The sequence below is a fragment of the Dendrobates tinctorius genome, unplaced genomic scaffold, assembly GCF_039654945.1.
Source record: "Dendrobates tinctorius isolate UK_male_01 unplaced genomic scaffold, ASM3965494v1 ptg000196l, whole genome shotgun sequence".
In the NCBI taxonomy this organism is placed as follows: domain Eukaryota; kingdom Metazoa; phylum Chordata; class Amphibia; order Anura; family Dendrobatidae; genus Dendrobates; species Dendrobates tinctorius.
Genome location: NW_027361863.1, coordinates 4,843,533 through 4,863,725, shown reverse-complemented (window position 1 = coordinate 4,863,725; position 20,193 = coordinate 4,843,533). Strand labels below are relative to the sequence as shown.

The 20,193-nt window shown below is 45.2% G+C and overlaps 1 protein-coding gene across 1 annotated transcript in view; it reads right to left on the bottom strand.

The window, feature by feature from the left end:
• Positions 1 to 221: 221 nt before the first annotated feature.
• The window catches only part of LOXL4 (lysyl oxidase like 4), a 214,332-nt gene continuing 194,360 nt past the window's right edge, over positions 222 to 20,193 (bottom strand). The window contains exons 11-14 of the mRNA XM_073552740.1: positions 19,600 to 19,715; positions 17,929 to 18,065; positions 5,124 to 5,235; positions 222 to 1,440 (exon numbers count right to left, since the gene is read on the bottom strand). Coding sequence (XP_073408841.1) covers positions 1,370 to 1,440; positions 5,124 to 5,235; positions 17,929 to 18,065; positions 19,600 to 19,715 — 436 coding nt within the window. The 3' untranslated portion in view covers positions 222 to 1,369. The remainder of the gene's footprint in view (positions 1,441 to 5,123; positions 5,236 to 17,928; positions 18,066 to 19,599; positions 19,716 to 20,193) is intronic.

Here is a 20,193-nt window from a genome sequence, read left to right as displayed (position 1 = left end):
ATATATATATATATATATATATATATATATATCAAGAAAAAATGCAATTTTAATGATCCCCTCACTTGTAGAAATCACTGTCATTTTAACAGTGTGTTGACTCCTAAATAAACTGCTCCTTCAATGCATTTAGGTCTTACAAATACAAAAGCAAAAATGTAATTGTCATTTTTTTTTTAAAAAAAAGCATGACCATGATAGCTTTTTGTACAATGTTTTTATTCTTTAGTGATTTTCTTTTTCTAAAAACATTTTTCATTCTTTGTGAAAAAGTCTATGTAATAGTCTTCATCTGCAGGTTTTATTCGGTAGCTCTGATGAAGTTTTCATTACTTGTCTACAGGTTTTATAACAAATGCGGACTGCACCTTTAATAGAAACTCCGATCAGCACAAAATGTTGCTCTCTTCTCCTCCCTGTAAGACAGCAATAGATCCGGCTGGAAGACTGAAAATGTATATAAATACTATAAATACTATACTTGTGGGGTAGTTAAAGAGTAAGTAAATTCCCAGTCATTTGTTAATAATTTTGTCCTGCATATAAAGTTATTAAAGTTTTGCAAATCACTTTATTAGGAGATTTGTCTTTACTCCTGTAAAAAAAAAAAAAAAAAAATTATACAAGTGGTTTCCAAACCCCAGTTTATTTGCCGCCCTCAGCTGTATTGATATCAGTACATACTCCTGTGGTGTACAGATGATGGCAGTGAAAGATGAAAGGGGTCAGCGGTGCACTTATCTCATCCTGAGTGTTGTGCGGATCAGTGGAATCTCCTGCAGCAGTTTATTCTCAGTGTTAGTGAGACACGGGCTGACCTGAACCATCACTGCCATCATCTGTACTCCAGTTCTGATATCCATGCAGGCAGCCGTTTGGAAGCCACGTCTAATTTTTTTTGCAGGAAGACAAGTTATTTTCAATATTTCATAATTTTCCATGTAGATAACATTTTAAAAAAAGAAATGATTAAAAAAAAAATTCCAGTCTTAATTTACCCAAATTTTCTAGTTTGGGTATAATTTAGTTATCACATGATCTGTCCTGTAGAGGAAGGTAACTGACATTCGGCTGACACATTCTTAAAATAATTGTGCAATGGATTGCTTGCCAAAAACTTGTCTTCCTTCAGGTTCAATGGTAAATTTTTCCAACGAATTTCTAAAAATTTCCAATAGTTGATTGTCATCTTCCCAGTCCCAAGTTCCGTTGGCCTTTTTGTTGTTTGTCACAAGATGAATTCTTAGGGACCTTATATGAAGTAGAGGCACATGACATGCCCGCTGTATTTTAGATGGGCAAGTTTGGGGTCCAATGTCCTATATCAAATGTGATTATCAATTTTGACAATTTTGAACACCAGATGCCTCTACACGAGGTTGTTTGTAAGTCTTTGCTGGCTCTCAAATTCTTCTTCCAGGTCTGTGCTGTATGCATCACCTTATGAGAGACAAAAAAAGAGAACAATGATGCGTTTTAAGAATGTGGCATTTAAGAATCTGGTATTTTCATGAAGCCAGATCGTTGAAGAAGACCTATCACCAGGTCAAAAATGTCCAGTATCTGTTCTTACTTCATTCTTGATGTTCCCCTGAGTATTCCGTGTTTTTTTTTTCCTTTTTAATCCATCATACGGTTCCAGAGATATGGGGCTTTTTATTTACTTCTAATTTTCATTGGTCTTTAGCAATAGGGTGTGGCTTATAGGATCCTCTGGGGCGTGTCTTTATGGTGCTCTGCGTAATTACCTCTGTGAGGAAAGCCATCTTTGGTAAAGACCATAAAAAGTAGCACCAAATAACAAGGTCCCATATCTCTGGAACCGTATGGCAGATTTAATAGGAAGAAAAAAAAGATTAAAATGGGTGGTGAGAACCTCATTTTAACAGGTGGTGATAACCTTGACAGAGATGTGCGCACAAATTTTACCCGTAAAACAAGATGGGGTAGTAGGAATGTGGACTACAGGTAACTGGGAGAGTATTGGTGTCAAGCAGCTGCTGAAAGGGGCCTATTTTTTATGATTACAGTTTTGCTCCCTTCCATATAAAAGTGGCCATTAGTGTTGAGCATTCCGATACCGCAAGTATCGGGTATCGGCCGATACTTGCTGTATCGGAATTCCGATACCGACTTCCGATATTTTTTCAATATCGGAATTCGGCATCGGAATCGGAAGTTCAGTTGATTGACGGCCTGACGTCATCATGATGCGCGGTGTGTGCGCATCATGATGCGCCGTCATTTCGGGCCTTCCGGGGGTCTCTGCCGGCCTGCCGGGGGGCTGTGCCGGCCTGCCGGGGGGCTGTGTGGACTGCCCGGGGTCTGTACCGGCCTGCCGGTGGTCTGTGCACCCTGTGGGGGTCTGTACCGGCCTGCCGGGGGGCTGTGCCGGCCTGCCGGGGGGCTGTGCTGATGTCCGGGGGTCTGTGCAAGCATCGTCCGATGGGACTACAAGTCCCATCGGGCGATGCCTGCTACCATGACAGTGATTGACACATTAGCCAATGATGTGACAGTAGTAGTCCCATCATCCGGCTAATGTGTTAAATGTTAAAAAAAAAAAAAAAAAAATACTACATACATACTACATGCATGCTACATACATACTGGGAATTTCCCACGCAGCAATGGCATAAAGTGAGACTAGGGACTTTTTTTTTTTAAAGTGGCGGAGGAATACAGTGCGGAAGGATACCTACCTTCCGTCATTGGATTCCTGCAGCCCGTAGAGAACGGCAGCAACAGCTGATGCTGCAGTTCTCTACCCAAGATCGTCGTGGGACACACTCGTGGACTGCTTCGGATCGTGGGTGAGTATTTTTGTGGTTTGTTATGTTAATATTTATCCCGGAAAAGACAATGGCTTCGGGGAACAATGTGACAAGTATTGGTAAGTATGTTACTCTATGTTATATGTACTGTATGTCTATGTATGTATTGTATGAATGTATTGTATGTATGTAGTATATATGTGGTATGTATGTAGCATGTAGTATGTATGTAGTATGTATGTAGCATGTAGTATGTAGCATGCATGTAGTATATATGTAGTATGTATGTAGCATGTAGTATGTAGCATGCATGTAGTATATATGTAGTATGTAGCATGTAGTATGTATGTAGCATGCATGTAGTATATATGTGTTATGTATGTAGCATGTAGCATGCATGTAGCATGCATGTAGTATATATGTAGTATATATGTGGTATGTATGTAGCATGCAGTATGTATGTAGCATGCATGTAGTATATATGTAGTATGTATGTTGCATGTAGTATTTATGTAGTATGAATGTAGCATGTATGTAGTATGTAGTATGAATGTAGCATGTATGTAGTATGCATGTTGTATGTATGTAGCATGTAATTTTTTTTTTTTTTTTTTTTACATTTAACACATTAGCCGGATGATGGGACTACTACTGTCCCATCATTGGCTAATGTGTCAATCACTGTCATGGTAGCAGGCATCGCCCGATGGGACTTGTAGTCCCATCGGACGATGCCTGCACAGACCCCCGGAGCCTGCACAGACCACCGGCAGGCCGGCACAGCCCCCCGGCAGGCCGGCACAGCCCCCCGGAGCCTGCACAGCCCCCCGGCAGGCCGGCACAGCCCCCCGGCAGGCCGGCACAGCCCCCCGGAGCCGGCACAGCCCCCCGGCAGGCCGGCACAGCCCCCCGGCAGGCCGGCACAGCCCCCCGGCAGGCCGGCACAGCCCCCCGGAGCCTGCACAGACCACCGGCAGGCCGGCACAGACCACCGGAGCCTGCACAGACCCCCTGGCAGGCCGGCACAGCCCCCCGAAAGGCCCGTACAGACCCCAGAGAGGCTGTACAAGGGCAGGAAAGGGTTTTTCTTATTCCGATACCGGAAGTCCCATAGACTTGAATGGGACTTCCGGTATCGGAATCGGCGATACCGATACTTTTTTTTAAAGATCGGCCGATACCATCCGATACGATACTTTGAAGTATCGGACGGTATCGCTCAACTCTAGTGGCCATACAGATTAAACTAAAGTCAACCCGGCAATTTCTGTAGGACTGGACGACCACCTAATATGTCTAAGAAAGAATGCCATAGAAGCAGACTTCATGTTGAATTTCAGCATGCCCAGTCCTTCAATATGGTTAAGCTAAAATCATACGCAAAGTAGATGACCTAATATGTGTTAGTTTTTCAACTGACAGTCAAATCGAGGAAAAAAAAAAGGAACTGGGCATCATGAACTTCAACATGCCCAATCCTTCAGGTATGATAATCTAAGATCATACACAAAGTAGACCACGTGAATTGTTTGTATGACATACAAAACAAGGAAGAAAGGATTGGGTATCTTGAACTTCATGAAGGATACTCTAAGTTCATACACAGAGTAGACCACCTAATATGTATCAGTTTTTCAGATGACATTCAGACTGAGGAAACAAGGATTGGGCATGTGGAACTTCAACATGTCCAATCCTTCATGAAGGTTAAGCTAAGTTCATACACAAAGTAAAACAACCTAATATGTGAAAGTTGTTGGGATGGAATTTAAATAAAGGAAAAAAAAAAGGATTGGGTATGTTCAACTTCCACATGTCCAATCCTTCATGAAGGAATACTTACGTTCATACATGAAGTAGACCACTTAATAACTGTCAGTTTTTCAGATGTCATCCAATCGATGAAAAAAAAAGATTGGGCATGTTGAAATTTAATATGCCCAATCCTTCATGAAGGATAAGCTAAGAACACACACCACGAAATAAATCACCTAATATGTGTCAGATTTTAGATGACTTTACAAACTGAGGACAAAAGGATCGGACATGATGAACTTCAACATGCCAAATCCTTCAAGGGAAAGCTAAGGTCATACACAAAGTAAACCTTCTAATGTGTCAGTGACATTCAATCGAGGTAAAAAAAAAAAAAAAAAAAAGATTGGACATGTTGAAATTCAACATGCCCAATCCTTCAAAAAAGGATAAGCCACCACAAGAGGTATCTGATAGCAACTTAATCCAATTTCATCATTTTAAACAAATGCATGCTTGGCTGAACTGAGCGTGCATGTGTATGGGGGAAGGGGGATGGGAATACAACTAATAAACGTTAAAAATCATCTTTACCTGTGTGACAACCATGCATCCAAATACGATGGCCGTCGTACTTGCACCGACATCTCATCATGTTGTTTCTGAAATCCGATTCTGCTACTTCAAATTTTGGGTTCAATACGACCTATAAATAATGAGGAAGAAGCGGCCGCGTCTTTATATTATTCATTTTACAACGTAAGAAATAAAATTCTGCAATCTAATAGACTGGATAGGAATCCCATTCAGCCAATCTGCTAGATGCATGGAACAAGCTAATATGGCTGTAAACCTTAGACCCAAGGTCAGCACATACAGTATTCCGTTAATGGGCCCGTTATATATCAAGCAGCTGCGCCATGAATTGTATCTTTACCCCGGTGACATTGTGGGTAATGACTATAGATTTATGAAGAGTAATGCGGTGCAGGAGACCAGGCCGGGGAGAAGCTCTGGGTCATATTTATTTCATCTAACTTGCAAACTAACATAAAAAATTCTGGACTCGTGATTTACTGTCATCTCAGGGGTTTTCACAATGGATTTGGACACGTTTCTCGTTTTCTTCTCGCATCTTTTCGTATGTTATTGTTGCACCCGCAGCTCGCTTTGTCGTCTTTGGGTGGATTTTTTGGACTAGTTTGTACAGAGCTAAGTCATAGATTCATAGTGTAGGGCCCATAATGGCCCATGATGTACCCTCTGTGTGCCAACTTAACTGCCACCACCACGTAACTCCTCACTTTTATGGACATATATATAAACTTTCTAAAGGAGACACACAAAAAAAAAAAACACATTTTGGAGCATGCGCTAGACTAATAATCTGCAACCAGTCCTTTGGGCGGGTCATTCCTTTGACTAGTCACAATGTCTGGCTTGTAATCACACCCATTATGGCGTGATTGACCAGTCAAGGAGGGTCCAACATGACCAGAATATCTTCTGAAAACCTATTTGCGGGGCATGAACAGTAAAGTCAAGCTGAAGTTCATTGGCACACTGCGCATGCGCCAGGATGGAACTCTGCGACTACAATCCGACTCATGCGGTTGAAGCACAGGCAAGGGCACCCACGTTCTCATGACCTCCTCAAATCCCACTTCTTGGTCATGCCCACTAAAGCCAAGTGTATAATTCTGCTCACTGAGCATGCGCCAAGAAAGTGAGGGATGCTAGGACATTCTGACCCCTGGTGTATGTGCAACGTGCAAGTATATCCAGCTTCACATGCCAAGAAAATTCTGAGGATGTCAGACTCTCTATGATATATTGCAGGAGCCTATTCCGGCAGCCACGTCAGTAGTCCACGGCCAACCAATGGGATCCTGGTGAACCGGCATCCCCGGAACCTCTTCCAATTCGCAAGTCAGGTGCAACGCAGTCATTACTTTGGAGGTGGTATTGGCCCCCTTAACTCCAGGAACCCTGTGCGGCTGCAATGATATTTCCGCCCCTGGGCATGACCAAGAATACATGCATGTGACCATGTTTCCACCCTTTCCCAGGTAAAATGAAAAAAAAAAAACACAAGACACTATGTGCAAAATGTCAGAAACACCGCACTGAACTTGCTCACTGAGCCAGTGCACGTCCTGAGTAAAGCGAACTGTGCTCAAAGATACCAGTGGAGCGGGCAGCAGCCGAGTAGGTGCGTACTTCAGAGCCGCAGGACCTGAAGCACGTGACTGCTAGGGGCGTGGCCTAAACTCCAGAGAGCTAGGAGCTGCAAGACAATTCCTAGCAGGGTAACTGCGAGACAAAGTTACCAAGGGGCATAGACAGGGAGAATAGTCACGACGTAGCCAATGAGTCACACACAGAGATAGCTGCAAGGTACAAGAGGGGCGAGCAGAGAGCAGTCAGATCACAGGCAATGAGTCATACACAGAGAGGATAGCGCAGTACAGAATCAACAGGCAAACTCACAACGGGAAACAGAACCCGGGTCAGAACCATATAAACAAGCTATAACAACAAACAGGCACACAGAGGTCAGCACACTCGGCCAAAGGCAAAAGTATAACTGGCAGGGATTGGAGCTTCCCAGGGGTTTAAGAAGCTCTCCCAGAACCAGAAAGAGGCCACAATCATTTACCCCAGGTGTGCAGGTCAAAACCTGCACTGAGCTCCAGACATTAACCCCTGACGTGCAGCTCAAAAACCTGCACTGGGATCGTGACACAAAACATACAAAATGGTGATGATATATTTATTAACATATTTACTGAAAAGTCATAGTTGATCATAAATAATGTAGTAGCAAATCAGATAATAATCCCAGAGGTTGGGCAAATCAGGACAGTCCCTCCATGTGCAATCACAAATAATGTACATGAGAAATAGAAAAATGTGGAATACAACTAGTATCCTGGTTAAACAGAATGGTAGTGTATCCAGCATTATGTGGTGTGTATATGTAAGGGGTCACAGAAATGGTCTAATGCCCTAAACACATCCCTGTTCTGAATGTCTTACTTTGTAAATAATGTTATGTACTTTATGTTGCTATATGTATATTATTGTTCAGGGATAGCGTAGTAATCTAGTTAGCCCACCATAGGGGGCATTTTAGCAAACTTAGAATAGGATAGGCAACAGTTAACTTAGGAGGGGCCAACTGTGGGTAAGCCAGCGAGTTCCCGGCATTTTAGTCAGTAGGGCCAGGGAACCCAGACAGTCCTGTAGGGCTTAGAGCCTAGGCAACACAGTAGACCACGTAACATTTCAAGTTAGGAGCCCAGTTGTCCAGTGTTTGGGAACTGAAGGACACAGCCGCAGAGGAATGCAGGGCAGCACCAAGATGTGGCAGCTGACTATGTGGGCAGATGCCCTTATGTTTGGGGCAAAACGGATAGGGGAACTCCTGAAAGTAGTAAAGCTGGACAGAAGGAACGCTGCGGTATGACCCGGGAGCATTCTAGAAGATGTGGGGAAAAGCACAGGAATAGACAAGGATGTGTACTGTGATGTTCCACGTGATGTTGCTGTAACTGAGCTGGACGTACTGCGAATGGAGTCAAGTAAAATTGTTTGCTACAAGTTGAAATTGGACTCTGTCTCTCTTTGTGTGAAACCGACAGGAGTGAACTCACAGGAGATAAGAGGGGTCCCTGATGGTTCAAAAGGTGTTAAAGAAGGTACGCTGCAAAGGGGACATTGTATGTATGTGACGGCGGACCAGGGCGTGATTGAGCAATTTATGACAGCCAATGCAAAATTGATAAAGTGTAAGTAAAGAAAGTAGAAGGATGAATAATGGGGCCGAGATATTATAAATAAGGTATCAGGGCTAAGAAGAATACACATGATAGTGCAACGGATGATTTCTGGATATGTTGCCTCAATTGAGGAGCATCTCAAGGAACAACAGTAACGAGAACGATGCTGGCATATAAAAGGGGGAATAAGCAGAATGAGTGGTGATTAGGGAGCATTCAATGGTATCAGAGAAAAGAAGTAGCAAGAAGATCGGGTGAGACAAGGTGGAAGACACATGTCACGCCGTTCTGTTTGTATTTGGTTGTCGGCGTGACAATGCATGTTTTTTGCTTTAACCCCTTACTCCTTTCCCCCTAATTGAGCTGGGATACTGCTGGCTTTTACCTGTATGGAGCCTGCTCAGTTCCCTGCTCTGCTGCGTAGCTGCACATGTGTTGTTAGGTCTTTGCTCTGCTGCTTGACCATTCGCATGTGCAGTCCTTGATCGCCGCTGTGGAAGCTGTCCGCGGGTTGTGAGGTCATTTGCAGCCTGTGCATGACTTTCCACGTGTGTCTAGGCTTGCAGACAATGCCAGGTGCTCTAAGCTGCAGTTCCTGCACTGATATGCTGCAATGGTTTCTGTGTGTGCTTAGGGCGTGCGCAGCCACACCTTCCCTGCTTTTATCACGGTTAGTGTGTGTACTTGAAATGCTGTCCCCAGCCAATTGCTGAGGGGCAGCCCCTTTATAAACTTACCCTGCCCTATGGGCAGGGCCAGAGCTTCGTATTGAGTTCCTGAACCTAGCCATGTGAGTTTGTGTTCAGTTCCTACTCTGATTGTGATGAGTTCTGGGGGAGCTGTTGCTCCTCGTCCCTGTCTGAATTGTGTTTTGTTTGTCCACCTGCTCTGGGGCAGAAAAACCCAGACCGCCCTTCCTGGAGGCTGCATATCCAGGCCCGTCCATGTTGTGTCTTGTTTCCTGAATCCCTGATCCTGGATCTGTTTCTGCACCTGACCCTATCTGAATTGTGTCTTGTTTCTCCGCCTGCCTTGGGGGCAGAAATATCCAGACCGCCCTTCCTGGAGACTGCATATCCAGGCCTGTCTATGTTGTGTCATGTTTCCTGAATCCTGGATCTGTTTCTGCACCTGACCCTGTCTAAATTCGCCCTGGCCTATAGGCGGTGTTTCCAGGCTTGAATCCTTGATCCTATACCTATCCCGTACCTGACTATGTCTAAACTGTCTGCTGTGTTATGTTCCTGGAATCCCTCTGTGTTAGGAGCCCCGCACCCAGTGACTCTGAGACTCTTGTAACCGGTGTTCTTGCTGAGCATCTACTATCCTGTGCTCTGACTACCATGCGGTGCTAGTGTGGCGCCCCTGAGGCTTGGTCGCCACAGAGGTACTGCACCTTCTCCAAAGGTGTAGTACCCCACCATCCAGGTAAGGTGGGAACCCCTTTCCACACTCCAACACTAGCACCCCACACACAACAGGGTAGTTCTGCACAACCACATTGCGGCTCAGTGCTTAGAGAGTAGCAGAGCACCTTTGGTGGTTCCCTGCTTGGAACATTGGATGTGCTGGGAGGTGGGTGGAGTTTAGATACATAAAAGAGTTTGAAAGTGTAGGATGACAGGTCAGTCTGACAGAAGGTCAGTCGGGTAGGAAGTCACTCAGACAGGAGTGAGGATCCCTGGAAGAAGGGATGGAGGAAGGAGTGCTGCAGCTGCCTCAGTGATCTGAGCCAGCTGGCACGGGAAAGGAAAAGAAGGAGAAAGACGTAGAACTGAAACCTAAGCTTCCATAAGAGAGAGAAAGACAAGTACGGAACGAAGGAGTAGAGAGAACAGAGAGGACGTGGGTGAGAAGAGGAACCCTGCCTATAGGTTCTTAGCGCAAGGCCGGGGCCCGGTCCCCGAGGTTGTATGGACACTTATGGTTCTTCAGCAGACACCGGTGGAGTAGTTGGCTGTAAATGCATTACTCCCATCTAAGACTTGGGGCACAACAGCAATCGGATAGAGAGCCGGGACTCAGGAGAAGGGAGTCCCCGAAGCAGGCTACAGCTGTCTGCCGTACAAGTAGAGTTCTTGGGAACATCTGTCAGGAGGAACTCCAGAGTACCACGGTACTGGAGATCTTCACACCTAAAGGCGCTATAGAGGAGACGTTCAGGAAAGGCACATAAGTTGGCGGAGTGTTGGAGGGGAGCTTTCCATCTTGCCTGGAGGTTGACAGAGTCCCAGACCCGGAGGACACGGCACAGAAGCGGGCATTACTGACTGTGAGTAAAGCTTTGGAACTACATGCCCTGGTGTCCTCCATTCCTTCCTGCGTCCGTCTGCCTGACACTGCTACATCCCCTGCGCCGGACACTACACCACCTAAGTGTCCCCACATCTACACTGCCCTGGGACAACAGCCCTGCCTGTGGAGGGCTATACCATCCTCGCTGCACCACACCATCTGTCCCAGAGGATCTGTCTGCTGCGTCGGCTTAACACCTCCCTTGCCGAACACCACATGTGGCGTCACAAACTATTCCATTCCACTTAAACTACATTCCCCCCATTAATTGGGCGCCCAGGGCCATGGACCGGGTCACCGCTGCTGTGACACACTCCCCTGACACCGGCCCGGTACCGAGTACCACACCGCCCTGGGAGGGCGACCCAACTTGGCGTCACGAACAGGATGACGAGACCCGATGCCATCGGGTTCTGTGTGCCTGAGATTTGTTGGACTTTGAACTTTTGAAAATGTGCAGAAGACCCAATTTAGTAGACTGTGACATGAACATTAAAAATGGCCGCTGGTGCGGAGAAGAAGGGCGTGAAGAGATAGGAGGTCCTAGGAAAAGACCACAAAGAGTCTTGGGCCTCCCCTGCCTGAATTACTATGTGACAGCAACATGGCTCACCCCCCGAGGGGTTCGTATACTGGCTTGGTATGGAGGCGCTGGAAGAAGACGCCACCCCCGGAAGGAGGGGCAGGAGAAGCCAGTGGCAGGAAAGGGGCCAGGGCAGGGAGAAGAACGCCAGAATGCCATTTTGGAGAGAGAGGGAAGGAGGCCTGTAGAACGCGCGGAGGTTGAGTTGGATCGCCCTGGCACCATAGCTGAAGGCTCCGACCCCGTCTCTGAGATGAGCCGCCAGCAGCTAGAAGATGACATTGCCCAGCTGACGCACCGCCTGCAACTGAGGCAGGAAGCATTATGGACACTGAATCTGCAGCGCGCCCAGGAGGGGCCTACACCTGCGGTACCTGCGACACCGGTACCAGCCGCTGCTGCACCGGACCCCTTTCCGGCAGACCCAGTGGACCCTGCGACCGCTGCCATGTCGCTGGCAGCATGCCCTGTTCCCTCTCTGCCGCTACTATCGGAGGAGTTGTACACGGCCCAGGGAGCAGAGGGAGGAAGAGAAGCCCATGCCCGGACCTGACGCGGCTGCGCAGGTCCCGCCAGCGACCCCTGCGGAGCCGGTGCTGCCACTGGCTCCACCGCCGTTCCCGGTGTCTCACCGGGCAACGCCCGTTGCCACCATGCCTGCACCGGAGCGGAGGCCACACCGCCAGGAGGCACCAGGTATATATCCCGGCCCTCCTAATGGGTTGACCTCCGAATTCACGTTGTCTGAGGCGGGTTTGCGACAACTCGAAATGGGGCAGTTGGAAGAGTCCGCTGGGGGCGCTAGTCAGTCAGAGATAGGGCGGTGGAAGAGATCCCTACTGAGAAGGGTACGGCTGGAAGAGGTGCGCACGATTCGACATCTTCGGGGAATAGATGAGTCTCAGTCGCTTTGGGATAGCGACCTCGGGATCCCTTGGCGGCCGAACCCTCGTATAGTTGCTTATCAGCACCGACAAGCTGCGGAGTCCCTAGGTGCTAGGCCTCGTACCAGAGCAGAGGAATCACCTATTGAGGAGGAGCAGTTGATGGGCATTGAGATGCATCACGGGTTCCCTTTGCCACATCTTCAGTGCCCTATAGCCAGAAACCAGAATCAAGATGAAGATATGACATCTGGTAGCAGTTGCCAATCGGCTTCCAGAACCCCAGGAAGGGACCAACACTACAATAAGTTGTAACTCTTGTAACCCAGGAGGGTATTTAGCACTGTTGTGCCTTTTTGTTTCCATATCATGGTTTAGTTTTTGGTTTTCCAGAGTTGCCCTGTTTTGATTGGCAGCGTTTCTACAGTACATTTGGAACTGTGGAGATCATGAACGCTGTATGATCCAAAACTGTTATTGTAAATAGTTGCACCTCTTTAGGTGCCCTCTCTTGGTTTTACATAAGGACACTTTGCGAAGATGATGTCTACCTAAAAGGACACTGCAATAGATCCCGGCTGGGAGCGGTGTCCAGCACTTACAAGAATAATTGTTGAAAGTTTTAATGTGAAGTATTTTGATAATGATGTATCTTATGAGAGTATTAGTAACTAGGAAATGGCTTTTATATAGAATGAGAAATGTTTTGATACGGAGATGAAAGATTTTAATAAAGAGTTGAAAATGTAAATGGTGAACTAGGTCACAGTTGTCACTTGAAAGAAAACAGAAAATGTGCACTAGAAAGAGAAGAAGAAATGTGTACTAGAGAAAGAAAGATGAAGAATACTGAAGTAATAGTGAGTCACAGATAATAGCACTTAGAATTACGTAAAGTATGAAAAATTGCACTTTTGACTTGAAGTTTAGATAGTTAATTAAGAATTGTTTGCAACGTTCCAGAAACAATGCCTTCTATATTAGGAAGTTTAGTATAGGAAATGTTTATGCAGCATTACAAAAATTTTGTGTTCCTGTACTGTCAACTTTGTTTATCTTGTAGCCCGCGGACGTGCTGTGTTTAACGGGGGGGTATGTGGCACCCCTGAGGCTCGGTCACCACAGAGGTACTGCACCTTCTCCAAAGGTGTGGTACCCCACCATCCAGGTAAGTTGGGAACACCTTTCCACACTCCAACACTCGCACCCCACACACAACAGGGTAGTTCTGCACAACCACATTGCGCCTCAGTGCTTAAAGAGTAGCAGAGCACCTTTGGTGGTTCCCTGCTTGGAACACTGGATGTGCTGGGAGGTGGGTGGAGTTTAGATACATGAAAGAGTGGGAAAGTGTAGGATGACAGGTCAGTCTGACAGAAGGTCAGTCGGGTAGGAAGTCACTCAGACAGGAGTGAGGATCCTTGGAAGAAGGGATGGAGGAAGGAGTGCTGCAGCTGCCTCAGTGATCTGAGCCAGCTGGCACGGGAAAGGAAAAGAAGGAGAAAGACGTAGAACTGAAACCTAAGCTTCCATAAGAGAGAGAAAGACAAGTACGGAACGAAGGAGTAGAGAGAACAGAGAGAACGTGGGTGAGAAGAGGAACCCTGCCTATAGGTTCTCAGCACAAGGCCGGGGCCCGGTCCCCGAGGTTGTATGGACACTTATGGTTCTGCAGCAGACACCGGTGGAGTAGTTGGCTGTAAATGCATTACTCCCATCTAAGACTTGGGGCACAACAGCAATCGGATAGAGAGCCGGGACTCAGGAGAAGGGAGTCCCCGAAGCAGGCTACAGCTGTCTGCCGTACAAGTAGAGTTCTTGGGAACATCTGTCAGGAGGAACTCCAGAGTACCACGGTACTGGAGATCTTCACACCTAAAGGCGCTATAGAGGAGACGTTCAGGAAAGGCACATAAGTTGGCGTAGTGTTGGAGGGGAGCTTTCCATCTTGCCTGGAGGTTGACCGAGTCCCAGACCCTGAGGACACGGCACAGAAGCGGGCATTACTGACTGTGAGTAAAGCTTTGGAACTACATGCCCTGGTGTCCTCCATTCCTTCCTGCGTCCGTCTGCCTGACACTGCTACATCCCCTGCGCCGGACACTACACCACCTAAGTGTCCCCACATCTACTCTGCCCTGGGACAACAGCCCTGCCTGTGGAGGGCTATACCATCCTCGCTGCACCACACCATCTTTCCCAGAGGATCTGTCTGCAGCGTCGGCTTAACACCTCCCTTGCCGAACACCACAGGTGGCGTCACGAAATATTCCATTCCACTTAAACTACATTCCCCTATTATTTGGGCGCCCAGGGCCATGGACCGGGTCCCGCTGTTGTGACACACTCCCCTGACACCGGCCCAGTACCGAGTACCTCACGGCCCTGGGAGGGCGACCCACTAGCTCCATGCAGGCCCAGCAATCCTAGGTCCTATGCCCGGAGCCTGTCGACCGCAGTCTGGAACCTGATGACCGCTGCCTGGAGCCTGGAGCTGGATGACTGCAGTGGTGCCTGTAGGTCGTGTTGGATGTCCAGAACCAAACGACTCCCGTCTGATGTCTGCTGGTGACCCTGATGTCCTGATGACCTCGTGTACCCTGATGTCCTGATGACCTCGTGTGTCCTGATGTCCTGGGTTCCATGTTTGGTCTCATCTATACCCAATTTCTCAATTCCTGATCATCATGTGATCAGTTGAATAACCAACTGGAAACATTAACCTTGTGGCTTAAGTTTGCAGTCACCTTTTTGGAGCTGGAGGGAGCGTGATCAAATAAATGCGGTCACATGCCGACTAGACATGTGCGGCCTCGCTCAGTACAATGAACTGAGTGAGACTGGACATGTCTAGTTGGAATGTCGCCGGTATGCAAATCAAGTACTTGTGGTCACATGACCGCCCGATCCCGACACCGGAGAATCCTAACCTGGCAAGCACTGTGCCGGCTGTGAGAATTCACATGTTTGCAGTCATATAAAATGTCAGCAGCCTGGACAACCCCTTTAGGGGTTGCATTATTGAACGTTTGCATTTGAAATGAAGGTAGCTGTAATAAACCTCAACTTGTCTCCTGTATGCCCATCAGTCTTCATTCTTTCTCAATCGTTATACACTAATGGGGCCTAAATCCTAACTATAGTTGTGTCCACCTTTACCTTATCTAGAATTTGGTTAAAGACATCAATGTCTCAAGAAGCAAAATCGTTACAATATTTTGATTAGAGACCAACTTCACCTCCGACAGGCTGTAATGCACAGCACAACCACTAGGTGGCTACATACAGATACATATAATGCAAACCTCTCCCGATAGAGTATCATGTTTATTACAAAGCTTGTGCCACAGATCTGGGGATATTTTCAGTAAGGAATCATAGAATCGTAGAGTTGGAAGTGACCTCCTGGGCCATCTGGTCCAACCCCCTGCTCAAAGCAGGATTCGCTAAATCATCCCAGTCAGTTGTCTGTCCAGCCTCTGTTTGAAGACTTCCATTGAAGGAGAACTCACCACTAGGAAAGGTTCAGTTTTGTTCATTGATTGAATATTACCGGCAAAGTGTCTGATCACCCTGACGTGATGGCCTTACCACATCGTCCACCGATTGTTTACAGCTCGCACCCTTCTATTTGGGGAAAAGCCGATCTACAGTTACATTGTCTTGGCCAGAAGCCCCTAAAATCGCTCATCAGCAAACAAAACATTCTAAATTCTGTAGAGAACCAGTCACGGGAATGACTGACACAAACAGGCGGCTCAACGCACATTTTTGCATATTAAGTAACCCGCGAGATGTCAGTGGAATCGTCTCATTCTAGGATATTACAAACAGCCTGTAACTTTAAATAGAACAGACGTGAACATGAAACAAAGTATCTGTCACATTCACAGTATCCAAATTTTATGCTTCGCTTCTCATCGCAAAGACATGTGCATAATGAACCCCACGGATAGAAACAAAGCGGAGCAACCAATCCTATCTCAGATTGGACCTAGTGAGCATGCTAAGATTATACAGCTGCTTGCGAAAGTATTCAACCCACTAAAAATTGATGCCATTTTGTCCATATTTAAGATGTCACTAATGCAGATTATTTTTTGTCGGCAGTTGGGCTTTATTAAGAATTCTTCATTGCTTTCCTTCTACAGCCGGAGTGTTACAGTGTATATTTCCTGGCTTCAGAATGAGTTTACTTAGAATCCATCAGTGAGCTAGATCCGGCAGGGAGTTTGTAACTATTTCATTAGTCTTTTCTGAGCTCCTCTAAGTTAATTTTTCACCACAGACCACATCAAAGTTGATCTAATCTTTGATGTGGTCAAAAAAATCAACACTGAGAAGTTTGGAAAAAGACAAAGGTGTTAGATTACATTCACATAAGTGTTTTGACATTCCATTGGCATTTTATTTTATTTTTTTTTTAGAACAAATGGATTTTATGTCAAAAACTGATTCATTGTAGGGTTGATGCAATCAGAATCAGAGGGTCCCCATTGATTATTATGGGGTCTGTATATGATCGGTTATGCCTCCGTTGTAGAACAAAAGAAAAGAATGCATCATGTGGAACTTTCTCTTTCACTCCAAAAACTGACACATAACCAAACCCAGGCACACCCTAAAATGCAAGTGTGATCATAATCTTACAAATTCCCTTGTTCGAACAAGTTGACAAAAAGCCTGTAAAAAGCCAAATGGTGGAAAATTTTTAACAAATGCAGAACTTGAAAAAATGTATTTTTATCCCAATGAGCATGTATTTAAAAACTAGTCTCCAAAGTTGTTCATATCCTTTAAAGAGAATCTATCTGCCCTCTCGAATTGTTTTTTTTTTTTTAGTTATGTCTCTCATAGAAATAACAATTCTGATCTTTGTTTTCTGTAAGAGTTGATTAGACAGAGTTATATTTTGTAGCATCCACCCCCCAAATTGGTAACGCCCCATTGTCAATATATTCCCACCTTTCCTGTCCAGGTGGAACAATAGAGAAACAGCACAAAACAGAATTGTAAAGAAAAGATTTGGAATTTCATGGGGAAGACACTTATTTAGCAAAGAAAATTCATGTCAGGAGATTTCACAGATCCTCTTAAAGTGGTTGTTTAGTTATAATATATTGAGGACCTTTCCACAGAATTAGTCATCAACAAGAGACAGATAGAGGTCAGACACCTGTTTCCCCCATGTATCAACTGTTACAAGCACTGGATGGATGTAAACACAAAAAATGGAGATGTAGCAGCCTCTGCCAAGTCCTGCAGAGCAGCACCTGTTCTGTTGAATAGAAGCTTTTCTGCTGAACCTTGAAGTGTCCACTACACGTGGAATGGATGGAGCTGCACAGAGCATGTCCATGTGTTTACATCTGTCTCTAACTGGAGCTTGTAACAGCTGATTGAGGTGGTCCAAGGTATTGGACCCCCATCAGTACCACTGATGACCTATTGATCTAATATGACCCCAGTTCCTTTAAAAATTAGGGAGTATTTTAAATTATTCAAATATAACCCTACAGTTTGGGCAATATATTTCTAACAAAGGGGGTGAATTCTTCTGCAAAAAAATAAATTGAAATGTTAAAATTTAGTTTAGGATCATTCTGTCCATTTCGAACTGAATCACGTGTAATCTGAACACGTTTATTTTTGTACCTTTTTAGGTGGTTGAAAAGTATTAACACCTGACCATCAGTACTATATGTGATAGGTTTGCCCCTCACTTGTCAATGACAATAAGTGTAACCTAATGGGGGGAACCAAGCACCAGTTGGACTGGAATATTTCTTGCTAACCAACTCCATAATGCAGTGTTAGGCTATGCCTCAAGCCATAAACATGCAAGACCCTCTCACCTGGAATATATAGTCCCCAGGGCGAACGTCTGTGATATCCACCCACTGGCAGTCGATGTCGTGCCGATAGGTATCCCAACAGCCCACGGTTATCCCTTGTTCCCCGAAGTTGGCGCATTCATACCTCTTCTGTATTCCTGTATATTAAGGGCAGCATTATATTCGTTAAACGTGCAGCGTAGCATTCTCCTATTCCCAACACAGACAAGTAGTATCAATTAGCAGAAGAGATGAAAAGCAGAAAGGAGAAAGAGACGTATTCCAGTTTACAGGCGACAATGCATAAAATTATCATTGCAAAATATTAAAAGGTGATGTAAAAAGTAAAAAGTACAAGTGAAAGTGCTGAGAGAGTCATATTTTTAGAGAAAGAGCTAGGTTGCAAGTTTTCTATACTTTTTAATATAAAGGAAGAGGACAGTGGATAAGAAGAACAAAAATAATACAAACAGAATAAACAGACTTGTTATCTAACCCAACAAACTTGTCAGTATCTACCCATTAGAACAACACCTGCCTGGCATTTCCAATAACATCTAATCTGTGAATTGGCCACTTGTAATACCACAGTTCTCCTGCAGTGGCCACTGCAGAATAAACGTGTGGCTAGCCACAGGATTCCCTGGCGATCACAACTGATCAATGTGAATTTCCGCTGCCAGACCTATGAAGATAAGCTTATGTCCAGTGGGTTCTTTCCTCACATTACACATAGGGACACTGTCTTACTGAAACAAAAATAGCTTTCTCCTGGGATTATTCCTCATCCTTTAAATTTTTTAAAGGAGAGGAGATTAACTTGTTGTCCCAACATGCAAAAGTATCAGGTTTGATCTATGGTAAGGTCAACATTGTACCGACCCATGACCTTTGGTGAGAGGTCCGCTCTCTGTAATTAGAAATCGTCAACAAGTTTCATGTCAGCTATACCATAATATCTTTTCTGAGATTTTTCCTACATGAAACAAAATGCTGGCAGAGTTCAGCTCTGAAGCCTACAGTATTGTGAATTCTGCTCTTTACTATAACGAACGTTGTATTTTAGGTCCTGTATAATACGGGTATTGAATTTAACTCTTTACTTTAACAAACATTAACTTAGTACTTGTATAATATGGGAAATTTCTAAGTCACTCAACATTTTATGTTGAGTTATTTGGATCATTAACTGAAGCTGGTTCATATATGCTCTTTTAGAAGGATCTGTCTCTTCCGATAAATCTCTATTTTTTTTCACTTGGTGTAAATGTTGCTGTTCTCCTGAATCCGGCGCTGTTTTTCTTTTGTTCCTGTGCTTCTCTATTCCTGAGATATGGCCCTGTCTTAAATCTAGTCTTGTTAGCCAAGGAGGCGTGATCCTCACCTCTTTTTTGTGGGTGTGTTTTTGAAGATCGTGCCCCCTTGCTATGAAGACTACATTTAAGTACAGTGAAAAGGGCGTCATATCTCAGGAACGGAGCGGAGCAGGGGAAAAAGAAAAACAACGTCGAATTCAGGAGAATAGCGGCATTTACACCAAGTTAAAAAAAAAACATATTTACGGCAAGTGAAGGGATTCTACATTGAACTCTCTGCAGTAATAACCTCTAGGTCAGTGGTCTGAGTTCGGATCTGGTAGATTAGTGGAGGATAAGCCATATGATGCGCTATGGCATATGTTGCAGCACATACCTTTTCCACAGTTGGTGTCTTCTAGGCAAAAGCTAGCTTTATGTCCTTCAGCGACTTTGGACCCATTCAATGTCAGGAGGTCGTAGTAGGTGAAAACTTCAATACTGTGATAATGCCTATAGTATAAGATGTGACAGTCATGTCTGACGCTCGCGATTAGGTGCAGATATGGGGGCAGGGATAGCACATGTGCAGCAGAGCATCGGTTATGCTAATTGCCGGGTGTTTCAGATACTGTACTCGGAGTCTAGGTACCGAGACGTTCAGGACCAAGGAGAGAATATAAAGAGAATCCACCCACCCCGTGCTCTAAAATATCTTCCAGCATGGGTGCATTGTACAGACAGGAGGGATGTGTAATCGTGCGTCTCCTGATTTATGGGGAATAAAAATAGCGAATATCAGAGAAGGAAAATTCCAGATTTTTACAGTATCTGGTACGCTGGGGAATGGGCAGAAGGAAATCACAAAGCATGCAGCAAAATAATCACACACTATATGTTCCATCATTAAAACGGTACATGGAAAATGGTAATTAGAAAGTGTTCTTCACCTACTTGTGTTACTACAAACATCTGATTTATACAGCAAGGG